The sequence below is a fragment of the Ctenopharyngodon idella genome, chromosome 7, assembly GCF_019924925.1.
Source record: "Ctenopharyngodon idella isolate HZGC_01 chromosome 7, HZGC01, whole genome shotgun sequence".
NCBI classification, from domain to species: Eukaryota; Metazoa; Chordata; class Actinopteri; order Cypriniformes; family Xenocyprididae; genus Ctenopharyngodon; species Ctenopharyngodon idella.
Window position 1 is genome coordinate 36620389 of NC_067226.1, and position 14932 is coordinate 36635320.

Here is a 14932-nt window from a genome sequence, read left to right on the forward strand (position 1 = left end):
CTTTTTGCTAGAACTAAAGCTATTATTTTATAATCATTATTTAATAATGTAATTGGATGCCAACTGTCTTTTAATTTTGGGATAAGCGTTATTAATCCTTGACATAATGTGGCTGGAAGTAATGTTTTCTTTATACTTTCCTCATAAACCTTTAACAAGAACATTAGACATTAAGTTTATGTAATGATACATAAGTTTTTGCTTTTCGTCAGCTGTTTTTTAAAGCGACTGTTATTTTTATTCTATTTTTGCCATGACTTACACAATGCGATGTGCTCTTCTTGTTTTGTGGCGACCACGTGGTCAACATGTGAACGTGACGTGTGATGACTGGAGCACACTGAGGTCTGAAGTGGGACATTTCAATTGGGTTATTCCCACGTCCAGTCTGGAACGCAGCATTAAATTATCCAGTTTATCAGCAACACAGCGCACAAGCGAGAATCCCGCAATATCCGCCTTTGATCTCGTAGGTGTCAGATTCACTACGAGAAGAGAGAACTGTCCGTCTTGCCTGCTCTTTTTTCACTCCTCCCCTCACTGTAGCCACCTACTCTCGCCTACAAACGAGCCTATTTTCGAACGTACTTATAGGGTGCTTCTCAATATCTCTCCTCGTTTCCTCGCTCCTCTGTCCTCCATCCTATGACCCGGAAACCGATCGAGCTTAGCCATCTTGAAGCACATCTCAATTCTCTAACTGCACCGCAAGGAGGTGAGGAACGAGGAGTGAGGAGGCTTCCCGAGGAGTTATGAGCGAGGATACACAGGTGTATCCTTTACGGAAGTCTTTCTCGTCGAGAAACCTGATGCACGCAGAAATTCTCCTCCCCCTTCATATCCATAGACATTATAATAAACACTTTTTAAAAAATAATTTTCAAGGACAGCAACAAGATTTTCCAGGACATTTTTCATTTTCTCTAATTTTCCATGTGTTTTCCAGGACTTGGAAAGTTTGTCATCAAGGTTTTCCAGGACGAGTGGGAACCCTGCCAGGGCCGTAATGCTCCCAGCAGTTCTGGGTTTAACTAGAACAAATACTCACAGCATTAGGCAGAGGAGGATCAGTCTCTTGGAAATGGTGAGAACAGTGCACTGACAGGCTCTCCTTAGCTTTCATTGAGGCTTGTGTATCCCTGGTTGCAACGGGCTAAAAATAAAATAAAAATATAAACAAATCACCATTTAATTGTAAACTATTAAATAATCTAGTGATGATAAACATACTCTTTGTAGATGAGTCGGGAAACAGAAGGCCGATGGTGCAGCTCCATCCCTAATCCTGACAGTCTGACCTGACCTGTCAAAGTCCTCCGGTTTGAAGTGCCCACTGCAAAGCACAGAGAACTTGCTTGAGGAAGAACCTTCCCTTCTTATAACTACTTCCCACTGTCTCCTCAACTCTTTGTCTTTGGGAAACCTTAAATATGTGAGAAGCTAGCCAACTAACTAAATTTACAGTAAGATTCACAAAATGTCAGTCACCTAGCCGAAACGAGTACTTGTCATAAAAGTCGTTTTTAAGAAAATAAAGATGCATATTTTAAACTTCAGGAAATTTAGTTTATAAAATAAGATATAATATCAGCTAAACCTATATTAGAAGTCATGTAAACTCATGTCTAAACTTTCACAGCTAACTAGCAACATCGCTAGCTATTTTAGTCTGACTGACTCCGGTGGCCAACTACTATCAATATAATTATATAATGACCAAATACAACCAGAAACAAATGTTCAGTCTTACCTGTGTGTCACAGTTCCCTCTGTTCCCGGACTCCAATTCCCATGATCCTCCTGTTTCCACACCTGCGCTCACTTCCTCGTCATCTCCCCTTCAGCACTCATCACCTGCACCTGGACTTCATCATCTACACATCCTTTATAATAGACTCACTCCCTGCACTCCCTTGTCTGTTCTAAATGTTAGTTTATATGTGTATTGGTTGTTATTCTCCTTCGTTTGATTAAAATACCCAATATTGTGGATCTCCGTGTATGCCTCGTCTCTACTACAACACTACATGTTACACTGTGAAAGGTAATTCCCAGAGACCTGTTTTCAATTGTGCAGTGATTTGTACAGCCCCAAGCAGCACACGAAGCAGGCATTTTTCTCCGTTCCAGTTATGAGCGTTACGGGAACGTTGCCCCGCACTATATGGCGGCGCCGTTGACGTATGGTCCAGCGGCCAATAGGGCATCTAGTGTTTATTATAATGTCTATGGGACATTCTACCAGAACCGTACATTATCTGTCCTTGTGTTGTTACAGTGACTAAAAAGTATTTCATCCAAAAAATGTCTAAAACTGACTGATGGTTGATTTCTGTGAGTTGTTCTGTAAATGAATATGTCATTCATTAGGTTCTCAGATATTGTTTTCTTTATTAAAAACACTTTTGAAAATTACAAATCCTGTTTTTGTCCTTGTCCTTAGCCAAATTGGAGCTACAGCTTTCATAGTTTTGTTACACTAAACACTGTTATTTATAAAAAAAAAAAAACTCCATCAATAACAAGTTTAAGCTGTTATCATTCACATCAATTGATTAAAAACATGAAATTATACATAAATTCTACAAATAAATACTATTTTACAACTGTCCCCATGTTTTCGGTCAGTCCTGTCACGTTCACATAAAACTCTACATAAAATGTTTGCAATAGGCCTTTAAGGGTATGACTCAGAGGAAGTGACATCATTTGACTGAGGTGAAGCTGACACTGATCAAGGGTGAGTTCTATCATTGAATTTTATGATTTTAAGCTTGTTTTTGTATGTTTTTTTTGAGAAGGACAAGCTAAAGGGTCAGGCCCTGTCACGGTAAAACATCCCAGAAAATAATGAAAATGTTTTAAATCCAAAACATGGCTAAAAAGGTTACTGAAATTCCTCGCTTGCATTTTAAAGGGTTAGTTCACCCAAAAATGAAAATAATGTCATTTATTACTCACCCTCATGCCGTTCCACACCCGTAAGACCTTCGTTAATCTTCGGAACACAAATTAAGATATTTTTGTTTAAATCTGATGGCTCAGTGAGGCCTCCATAGCCAGCAATGACATTTCCTCTCTCAAGATCCATTAATGTACTAAAAACATATTTAAATCAGTTCATGTGAGTACAGTGGTTCAATATTAATATGTCACGGTTCATGGATTCACTTACACTCCCTCGTGTGTTGTTGTGTGTGTGTGTGTTGGGTGTGAGTGAATGATTGTGTGGGCGTCACCCATTATGGTCTGATTGCGATCTGTTGCCAGCCGTGTCTTGTTAGTGGTTGTTATATATTGTGCGTGTCTTTATGTGGTCTTTGTCAGTTCGTTGCAGGCTGTTCCCGGTGTCGTGTTCTCTGTGTGTTTCTTCCTGATTTTTGGATTCTGGACTTTCGTCGTGTGCCCTGTTTTCTGGGTTGGATTATCCTTGTTCTCTGATACCCGCTGTAGCCCTGCGCCACCCAGTGCCTCGCCACTCTGCACGCCACAGCCTCTGCCTCGACTGACCCTTGGAGTGAAGTTATTGTACAGCATTTTCCTGTCAATAAATATTGTTATTCTTGCACTTGGATCCTCTGTCTGTGTTCATTCCCTGACAGAACGAACTGACCACTTATGGATCCAGCAAGGTCGTCGGATCTTCAGGAGTATTTGAGCAGGAGTGCTCAACGGATGGATCATCAGGACGAGCAAGTGGTGGCCACAGCTCGTGCCGTTCAGGCGTTGGTGGCGCAGGTGGCTGAGTTATCTACCCAGGTTCAACATCTTTCATCTCCCACTGCGCCAGCTCCACCGTCTGTTCCCCACCCATCCGCCAACGTCAGCAGTCAACAAGAGCCGCGTATTCCTGCACCAGAGAGGTATGCTGGAGAACCAGATGTTTGTAGAGCCTTTCTAACGAAGTGCTCTATTTATTTCTCTTTGCAACCTAACACGTTTTCTTCTGAGGAATCTAAAGTCGCGTTGGTCATGACGCTTCTGACGGGACGCGCAGCGTTGTGGGGAACAGCGGTGTGGGAGAACAAACATCAGTGCTGCTCCTCGTTCCACACCCTGTCGCAGGAGATGAGACGGGTCTTCGACCGTTCGGTGGCGGGACGGGAGGCCGCGCGCAAACTCGCGGATCTGCGGCAGGGAATCCAACCAGTGTCTGATTACGCCATCAAATTCCGCACCCTGGCAGCGGAATGCAAGTGGAACGAGGAGGCGCAGTGGGATATGTTCCTGCATGGGTTGGCCGACCGTGTTCAGCAGGAGATTTACCAGCTGGATCTACCCACCAGTCTCGACGGTCTCATTGAGCTCGCGCTGCGGGTGGACGCTCGCTTACAAGAACGCGCGGCGCGTAAGAGGCCCGTAGCGCGCTTCGAGGAAATGGAGGAGAGCGGTGCCAGCGGAGTTAACACGGTCGGTCCCCCGTTCGATCCTGAACCCATGCAGGTGGGTAGAGCTCGGCTCTCCCGGGAGGAGAGATTACACCGGAGAGAGATGGGACTGTGTTTGTACTGTGGAGGGGCGGGGCATTTTCTTAGGGAGTGTCCCGTAAAAGGCAGAGCCCGACAGTAGTACCGAGGTTATTGTCGGGTGGTCTTTCCTTGGATAAATCCTCATCTGCGACACTCCTCCCGGTGAGACTACAGTGGGTATCGGGGCATCACACCTGCCAGGCTCTGGTCGACTCGGGGGCGGAGGGCAGCATCATGGACTATGATCTGGTCACGCGTTTGCACATACCCATTCACCCTTTGGAACATGCCATAACTGTCATCGCCCTTAACGGACAGAAGCTACCCACCATCACACACGCCACGGAGCCCTTAACCGTCATCACTTCCGGTAATCACACTGAACAGTTGCCATTTTTTATTTCTAGATCTACTACTCATCCGGTCGTCTTGGGTCATCCGTGGTTGCTCAAACACAAGCCCAGGATCGAGTGGGGTCAGGGGTCCGTGGCAGAATGGAGCAACCAGTGTCATGCGTCTTGTTTGTTGTCTGCCTGTTCTTCTGTGTCTCGTTCTGTGTTACAGGAGTCGTCGGTGAATCTGTCAAACGTGCCAGAGGAGTACCTTGACCTGAAGGAAGTGTTCAGTAAGTCCCGGGCTGCTTCTCTTCCTCCGCATCGTCCCTACGACTGTGCCATAGACTTAGTACCAGGGTCTTCTCCGCCTAAAGGCAAGTTATATTCACTTTCTAATCCTGAAAGGGAGGTCATGGAGAAATACATTTTTGATTCTCTGGCAGCTGGGATCATCCGCCCTTCCTCGTCTCCCGCGGGGGCAGGTTTTTTTTTCGTGGGTAAGAAGGACGGGTCGCTGCGGCCGTGCATTGATTACAGAGGACTGAACAACATCACGGTAAAGAATACTTATCCTTTGCCGTTGATGTCTTCTGCCTTTGAACGGCTGCAGGGCGCGTCTCTTTTCACGAAATTGGACCTGCGCAACGCTTATCATTTGGTTCGCATTAGGGAGGGGGATGAGTGGAAGACGGCATTTAACACCCCTAGAGGGCACTTTGAATACTTGGTTATGCCTTTCGGCCTTTCCAACTCGCCCGCCGTGTTTCAAGCACTCGTTAATGACGTGTTGAGAGACATGATCGATCAGTTCATTTATGTCTACCTGGACGACATATTGATATTTTCTTCTTCTCTCCAGGAACATGTGCAACACGTCAGACGAGTGCTCCAGAGGCTGCTAGAGAATGGGCTTTTTGTCAAGGCGGTGAAGTGCGTTTTTCATGCACAGTCAGTTCCATTTTTAGGGTATATCGTGTCGTCTGAGGGGGTGCGCATGGATCCTGACAAGGTTAAGGCTGTGGTGGATTGGCCAATCCCAGATTCCCGTAAGGCCCTGCAGAGGTTTTTGGGATTCGCCAATTTTTACCGGCGTTTTATTCGCAACTTCAGCCAACTAGCCGCTCCTCTGACCGCCTTAACCTCCACCGCAACGGCGTTCAGGTGGTCTAATGCAGCGGAGGCTGCATTTTCCAATCTGAAGAGCCGCTTTGTTTCGGCTCCCATTCTTGTCGCCCCTGATCCTTCACGTCAGTTTGTGGTGGAGGTTGATGCTTCAGAGGTGGGGGTAGGGGCAGTTCTATCCCAGCGCGCCGCCACGGACGATAAGATGCATCCTTGCGTGTTTTTTTCTCATCGCTTATCCGCCGCCGAACGGAATTACGACATTGGTAACAGGGAGCTGCTGGCGGTCAAATTAGCTTTGGAAGAATGGCGTCACTGGTTGGAGGGGTCGGGGGTACCTTTCATCGTCTGGACCGATCATAAGAATTTAGAATACATCAGATCCGCTAAAAGACTAAACTCTAGGCAGGCTCGGTGGGCTCTGTTTTTCGGTCGTTTCGATTTTTCTCTATCATATCGTCCCGGGTCTAAGAACATCAAGCCCGATGCTTTATCTCGTATTTTTGATCGTTCTGAGCGCCCGTCCACTCCCGAGTGTATTTTACCTGAGAGACTCATTGTCTCTTCACTCACATGGGAGGTCGAGTCGAAGGTCCACACGGCCTTAGAAGGGGTAACGCCTCCGCCCGGGTGCCCACCGAGTCGATTATTTGTACCAGAGAGGTTACGTTCAGACGTTATCCGATGGGGCCATGATTCCAATCTGGCTTGTCATCCAGGGGTTAGTCGTACCATGTTTTTGGTTAAGCAACGATTCTGGTGGCCCTGCATGGCTCGCGATGTTCGCAATTTTGTTTTGGCTTGCTCTGTCTGCGCTCGTGGTAAGATTTCTAATCGTTCCCCAGATGGGCTTCTTCAACCGCTGTCTGTCCCTTCAAGACCCTGGTCCCGCATAGCGCTAGATTTCGTAACAGGCCTCCCTCCTTCACAGGGCAATACGGTGATTTTGACCGTAGTGGACCGGTTCTCGAAGGCGGCACATTTCATCCCCTTGCCCAAATTACCCTCTGCCAAGGAGACAGCGGTTACTGTCATTAATCACGTCTTTCGTATTCATGGCCTCCCGGTAGACGTGGTTTCTGACAGGGGATCCCAGTTTACCTCCAGATTCTGGAAGGAGTTTTGCAGATTACTGGGAGCGACTGTTAGTTTGTCATCTGGGTTCCATCCCCAGAGTAACGGGCAAGCTGAGAGAGCCAACCAGGATTTGGGGAGAACGTTGCGATGTCGGGTAGCTCAGAATCCTTCATCCTGGAGTCAGCAGCTTCCTTGGGTGGAGTACGCGCACAACTCGTTACCAGTGTCGGCTACGGGCCTGTCGCCTTTCCAGTGTAGTCTAGGTTACCAGCCACCTATCTTTCCTAGTCTGGAATCCGAAGTCGCGGTCCCCTCCGCTCACGCCTTCGTCCAGAGGTGTCGTCACACGTGGAGAAGAGCCCGAGAGACTCTTATTCAGGTGGGAGCGCGCACCAAGGCCCAGGCCGATCGCCACCGGCTGAAGCCTCCCGTATACGTCGTCGGACAAAAAGTGTGGCTTTCTTCCAGGAACATTCCGCTCCGCTCCGTATGTAATAAGTTGGCACCTAAATTCATTGGCCCGTTTACTGTCACCAAGATTCTTAGTCCGGTGACAGTCCGCCTCAAATTCCCCCCAGCGTACCGTAGAATTCACCCCGTATTACACGTATCTAAAATTAAACCTGTTTTTCATGCTAACATTAATCCGCCGGTTCCGGTTCCCCCCCCGCCACGTCTCGTAGATGGGGAACCCGTTTATTCGGTTTGTCGTATTTTGGACGCTAGGCGAAGGGGACGCGGATTCCAGTACTTGGTGGACTGGGAGGGTTACGGTCCGGAGGAGAGGAGTTGGGTTCCTGCCAGGGACATCCTGGATCACTCTCTTATTGATGATTACTATCAACAGGTAGGCTCTCCTGGGAGCGCCAGGAGGCGCTCATAGGAGAGGGGGTACTGTCACGGTTCATGGATTCACTTACTCTCCCTCGTGTGTTGTTGTGTGTGTGTGTGTGTGTGTGTTGGGTGTGAGTGAATGATTGTGTGGGCGTCACCCATTATGGTCTGATTGCGATCTGTTGCCAGCCGTGTCTTGTTAGTGGTTGTTATATATTGTGCGTGTCTTTATGTGGTCTTTGTCAGTTCGTTGCAGGCTGTTCCCGGTGTCGTGTTCTCTGTGTGTTTCTTCCTGATTTTTGGATTCTGGACTTTCGTCGTGTGCCCTGTTTTCTGGGTTGGATTATCCTTGTTCTCCGATACCCGCTGTAGCCCTGCGCCACCCAGTGCCTCGCCACTCTGCACGCCACAGCCTCTGCCTCGACTGACCCTTGGAGTGAAGTTATTGTACAGCATTTTCCTGTCAATAAATATTGTTATTCTTGCACTTGGATCCTCTGTCTGTGTTCATTCCCTGACATAATATTATAAAGCGACAAGAATATTTTTGGTGCGCCAAAAAAACAAAATAACGACTTATTTAGTGATGGCCGATTTCAAAACACTGCTTCAGGAAGCTTCGGAGCATAATGAATCAGCGTGTCAAATCATGATTCGGATCGCTTGTCAAACCGCCAAACTGCTGAAATCACGTGACTTTCCTGCTCCGAGCCGCTGATTCGACATGCTGATTCATTATGTTCCGAAGCTTCCTGAAGCAGTGTTTTGAGATCGGCCATCACTATATAAGTCGTTATTTTATAAGGCGCACCAAAAATATTCTCGAAGCTTTATAATATTAATATTGAACCACTGTACTCACATGAACTGATTTAAATATGTTTTTAGTACCTTTAAGGATCTTGAGAGAGGAAATGTCATTGCTCCCTATGCAGGCCTTACGGAGCCATCGGATTTCAACAAAAATATCTCAATTTGCGTTCCGAAGATTAACGAAGGTCTTACGGGTGTGGAACAGCATGAGGGTGAGTAATAAATGACAGAATTTTCATTTTTGGGTGAACTAACCCTTTAACAGTTTTTATGCTAGCATGCTAGCAGCCTGAGTAATGGTAGTTTAAAATGGCCGACCGTCAGGCCCTGTCACATCAGTCCCGTCACATTCCTGCGACAGGGCCTGACAGTCCTGTGACACGGCCTTACAAATGAATGCCGTTGTTCTTTTTTATTACCTTTATTGTATATAATATGTATTTAACGAATGCCATAGTAACACATTATTTGAATAAATAGACAGAGAGAAATAGAAATAGAGTTTTTATGCTCATCGACCAATTTTTTTTAATTTTGTCCCTCTTTTACCTAGGCCTATGTAGCACTGCTTTTGAGGTTGCACTTTGTATATTAATGATATTTACCTTCATATTACAGCATGGTAATAACAGGGTGATACCATGGTAATTTCTACATTATTACCTAGGAAATGACATGCAATTTCCGTTATTTCCATGTAATTTCCTAAGTAATAATGTAGATATTACCATAGTATTACCCTGTTATTACTGAGCCGTAATATGATGTGGTACCACAGTTACTTTACATTGTGCTATTCAGTTAAATATCTATTGATTACATTTGCTGTATCATAGTAAAATGTACTTTATACATTATGAAGTTATATTTGCATAGAACTACACAGTAACTGAATAGAGTATAACCTTTAAATGACTGTTAAATGGTTGTGTGACAGTATGTGTGATGTATGTTGCAGGTAAAAGAGAGAGGGGCAAAAGCATTCTAAGAAAGAGAAGCTCCAGGACATAGTGAAAGAGCTACAAGAGGCCTTAGTAGTACCATTACAACTTTGTTTTCACTCCTGTCTGTGTTTGTGCCATTCTAGTTGTTTACTGTTATTGTATCTGGCCATGTTGTTGTTAAATGGAATTTTAATGAATTTTTAAATGAATTGTTAAATGAAATGTTTTATATTGAAATAAAATGAAATTAGTTTAATTAAAAAGATGTTTGGACAATATCCGTTGTCAACCAAATCCAGAAAGTCAGTCCTGTCACAGCACCATCAGTCCTGTCACGCCATGGTCAGTCCTGTCACAGAGGAAATTATGATATAAAAATGTAGTATTTGAGGAAATACTGATGAATTAATCTCTTTAACTGTGTAGATGACTGTGGGGGTATATATCCACTAGTATGTTTTTGTAAAAATCTCCTATGTAAAGGTAGTTCTTTTAAAAATATATGCCTGGCAGGTATTCTGTGATTTTGTGCACTACAGTTGGCTGAAAAGTTGCTTATATTTCTTATAGGAATTACAAAACCATGTTAGATACAATCAGGGGCATGTGACCAATAAGAAAATGCTATTTTTTTTATCAAAGAAATTCTTTAGGAAACCATTCTAACATATACAAATTTGTCTGTGACGGGGCCTGACATTTTTGGGGTGAAATGCGTATAAAAATGTATTTTATTCAATCATAAAAACATGCTGAGATGGCATGATATGTGTTTCTCATAGTTTAACATGTCCTCTATATGACTTAATGTTCAGATTTAAGAATAAGATATTTTTTTCCCCCAAATTTTTTATAAGTGAAAATGTACGTTTCTGGTAGAATGTCCCCTATGTTCATATCTGTCACAATAATTTAAATGTATGCTTTAATGTATGCAGTTTAAATAAACTTTACATCTCACATATTTCAACGGGGCATCTTGCTTTATTAATTTTTTTTTTTTTAATTATTATTATTATTATTATTTTAAATAACCAAACTTTAACAACATATGAGTAGATCCCTCGAGTTCAGCTGATGACGCTTTGAAGTGACGCTAAAGGGAGCGAGGATATTATTTCACTTGATTCAATTCCTCCGTCCTCGCATCTTTTCCTTGTGTCCTTCCCTCACATCCTGACAGGGGTGGAGCTAAGCAAGAGGAAAGGAAGCGAGGAAAGGAAACAAGGATGCACAAATAAGAATTGAGAAGCACCCTAATAAGTATACACACCAAATAGCCCTGTCCAAATACCCACACTTGCGGTCTTGGCCACTTGAGAGCGCGTGCACGTGACAGGAAGCAAGACTGTCCCATGTCTTAAAGGGTTAGTTCACCCAAAAATGAAAATTCTGTCATTTATTACTCACCCTCATGCCGTTCCACAAGATATTAAGATATTTTTGTTGAAATCCGATGGCTCAGTGAGACTTGCATAGGGAGCAATGACATTTCCTCTCTCAAGATCCATAAAGGTACTAAAAACCAGTTCATGTTTTTTATCATGTTTTTATCATGTTAAATCAGTTCATGTGAGTACAGTGGTTCAATATTAATGTTATAAAGCGATGAGAATATTTTTGGTGTGCCAAAAAACAAAAACAAAATAACGACTTATATAGTGATGGCCAATTTCAAAACACTGCTTCAGGAAGCTTCGGAGCGTAATGAATCAGCGTGTCGAATCAGCGGTTCGGAGTGCCAAAGTCACGTGATTTCAGCAGTTTGGCGGTTTGACATCATGCATTATGTTCGGGAACTCACATGCCCTGAAGTCGCGAGATGTAAAGGAAAACATTCTACTGTAAGTTAAATTAATTATATATTAATTTGGTAGTAAAATACAAAGTGTTGCACATTTATTGATGCAAAGATGAGTAGGCTATGTGTATTTTGCACAACAATTGCAACTGCTTTTTATCACTTAAAGAAGCACCACAATTTAAAAATTTTGTCTTCTGTTAGTTACATAGTGATCACTGAACAGACATTTAGAAGTGTATTTTAAAATGCAAAGTATTGAAAATAATAATAATAATAATAATAATAATAATAATAAAAGAACATACGTTAAAAAAAAAAAATAATAATAATAACAGAAATTACTCCGGCTCATTTACAAATAAATTACGTTACAAATATAATGTATACAACTTATGCATTTCATTTTTAACTTAGATCACAAAAATAAGCTGTACAGAAATTAGGCTGTTTCATTGACAAAGTGACATTTAAATAATATTTATATCGACACATTTTAACGTACTTATTTTATGCACTGTATTCTGTTCTTGAGAAAACTGGAAAAAAAAGCGGCCTTCGAAGTGCGATTCACCGCGGCGCGATGAGGGCTGACGTAATTCGAGAGCGACTTCAAATGCACCCTCTGCGTCCATCTCAAGACACTTCGCGGTCTACCCTATCCCACAATTCATTGCGCGTCGGTGACGACAGGAGTTCTGCGTGAATTCACATAAATGTAACAAAGACTACAGAACAACACAAGACGCGTCACTCGTATTATTATGAATGGGAGAAAATGCAACGCGCAATATGGCGGAATAAGTCCCGCCTTCTAAATAAGAGCCAATCGCCGATTGGTAAAGTCATCGCGTCACTGCAGCGGCCGTTAGAAGCTCCGGTTTCTATAGAAACAGTCAGATTTTGAATAAAATCCTTAAGTACTGTACTTTAAGTTTAGACTTAAATACAGCTTAAATACAGAGTAAATGTATAAATATGAATGTATATATTTTCACAGTTAACGTTTCATTTAACGTTAGGTTAACTAATAGTTGCTAACGATATAAAACTAACATTACATAGTTTTACCATACATATTTTGGTCCAGTGTCCCGTCGTCGCCGGCAGTGAAGCATGTCAAAACCCAATAGAAAGTCATAAAACTTTAAAATGCACACACAAACGTCAACTGTCAGCTGTCTGTCACAAAGCCGCATGTAACGATGCTCGGCTCATTGTTGCCACGTCTGGGATTGGGATCCTTTTACACTTGTGCTGTGATTACGCTACTTTTGGGATGATTTTGTTGCACAGACCTGGCAACCCTCCACTCCAAAGCCCCACCCCTTTCATGCACTCCGAAGTGCGTAGCCCCTGAATTGGGACACAGCTACTTATTCGTTCGCCTACTGCTTTTTGCCTATATAGTAGGGAAGTATGCGGTTCCAAACGCAGCCAGTAGGCTTGTTCGAGATGCATTGGCGCTGCGCAGACCAATTGGCGTATGGCATCAAAGTAATGCAAGAGCGTTTGGAGAGCAATACGACAACTTTTCTGAAATATTTGGTGTCTGAGATTTTCGGTGACACTGGGCGGAGCTTACATGAATATTCACGAGTTTCCTGTTTTGTCTTAAGCGACTCTGAAAATGTTAGTGCATGCTCTTCGGCTTACATTAAAGGTAATTAGTCTGTGTTTCAGCATTAAACGAAGTCAAGCTCTTATTCTAACTGTTATTGATGCACAATATTTTATATGTAGGCTGTATTGTGTTATGTCGTGTCATGTATTAGCTATGTTTGATATGAACACAGCCAATGATTGAGAGGGAGTAAAATCTTTGCGTGGTAGGGGCAGCTGCCACTGAGACCTGTCACTCGACCCGTCGCCGCTAGTGGCAGCTGCCACTCGACCTGTCACCGCTATATGCGCCTGTCACTCGACCTGTCACCGCTGCCACTCGACCTGTCACATATATACGTGCCTGTCACTCGACCTGTCACCCGACCTGTCACATATATACACGCCTGTCAGTCGACCTGTCACGGATAAACGCGCTGTCAGTCGACCTGCCACGGCTATACCCGCCTGCCCCGCGATCTGCCACGGATAAACGCGCCTGTCAGTCGACCTGTCACGGATAAACGCGCCTGTCACTCGATCTGTCATAGATATACGCGCCTGTCACTCGATCTGTCACAGATAAACGCGCCTGTCACTCGAGCTGCCACGGCTATACCCGCCTGCCCCGTGACCTGCCACGGATAAACGCTCCTGTCAGTCAACCTGCCACGGCTATACCCGCCTGCCCCGAGACATGTCACATATATACGCGCCTGTCACTTGATCTGTCACAGATATACGTGCCTGTCACTCGACCTGCCACGGATAAACACGCCTTTCATAGGCTATACCCGCCTGCCCCGTGACCTGTCACATATACGCGCCTGTCACTCGAACCGTCACAGTATCTGCCTTGGGCCTCTTACTCGTATAGCCTACCACCGTATACCTGTCACGTGACCCGTTACAGTTATATTTTCTTAAGTAACTATTAAGTAATAAAAGATGACTAGGAAAACAAATTCTTATTTTAAAGGTTATTAAAGTCTAACAATGTTTAGGCAAGATTTGACAATACATGTCAATGTAAATTATGACACTGTTACCTATTTTGCGTTAATGAGGCCAGGTACAGTAATCTCAAATACACACTGATGTAGCTTTGCAACCAAGTTATACAACAGTAGGCTAACCTAAAAAAAAAAAAAAAGAAATGACACAAAAATCCAATACATGTATATAAAAAGAATGTATTAATTTTTCAGTATTTCACCAACAATTTGTTGTGATAAAACTTCCAAAAAGTCCCCTACTGCAATTTACATGCATTTCTAAGATTAGAAATAAGTGTTATTCACATACATTTGATAAATATATTGCTATAAATATGTATAAATATTTACAGTACTGGTCAAAAGTTTGGACACATTGCTATTTGTAATGTTTGGACAGTTGGGACAATCAGCGAATCAACTGGACAGAATGTGTTTTACTGCAATTTTGAAAATCCTATTCTTACACCCCACACCAAACAACCGCACCCCCCATGATTATTATAGCTTACATTGACAATGCAGGCTATAATAATCAAAATAATTATCAAAAATTGTCTTTTTTGAAAGACTGCTGAAAATAAACTTTCTTTGTCACAAAATAAACGCCTGATTCCTGTGTCCATTCGGACTAGTGACTACTAGGCTACTAATTCGATCTGCTATTGTGTATACATACTTAAGGAATTTGCTACAATAAAAAAAATGTCCAAACATAACAGTAAGGCCTATTGGCAATAGCCTACTACTAGCATACATATTCAAAACTGAAGGCAAGCCAAACACATTTATTGGTGACTGTGACAGAAGCTTTGACGGAACCCGGGTCGAGTGACAGGTGGGTATACCCAGGTGAAAAAAAAAAGTACATTTCTACAGTATCTCACAGAAGTGAGTACACCCCTCACATTTTTGTAAATATTTTATTATACCTTTTCAT

The 14932-nt window shown here is 43.2% G+C and overlaps 1 protein-coding gene across 1 annotated transcript; it reads right to left on the minus strand.

Annotated features, from left to right (window-relative positions):
* Window positions 1-949: 949 nt before the first annotated feature.
* LOC127515653 (THAP domain-containing protein 2-like) lies at window positions 950-2655 on the minus strand. The gene is made up of 3 exons (XM_051899534.1): window positions 1936-2655; window positions 1231-1440; window positions 950-1153 (listed from the first exon to the last, which is right to left on the minus strand). The coding sequence occupies exons 1-3, from the start codon at window positions 2113-2115 to the stop codon at window positions 1028-1030; spliced, it is 516 nt and encodes a 171-aa protein (XP_051755494.1). The 5' UTR covers window positions 2116-2655; the 3' UTR covers window positions 950-1027.
* Window positions 2656-14932: the final 12277 nt, after the last annotated feature.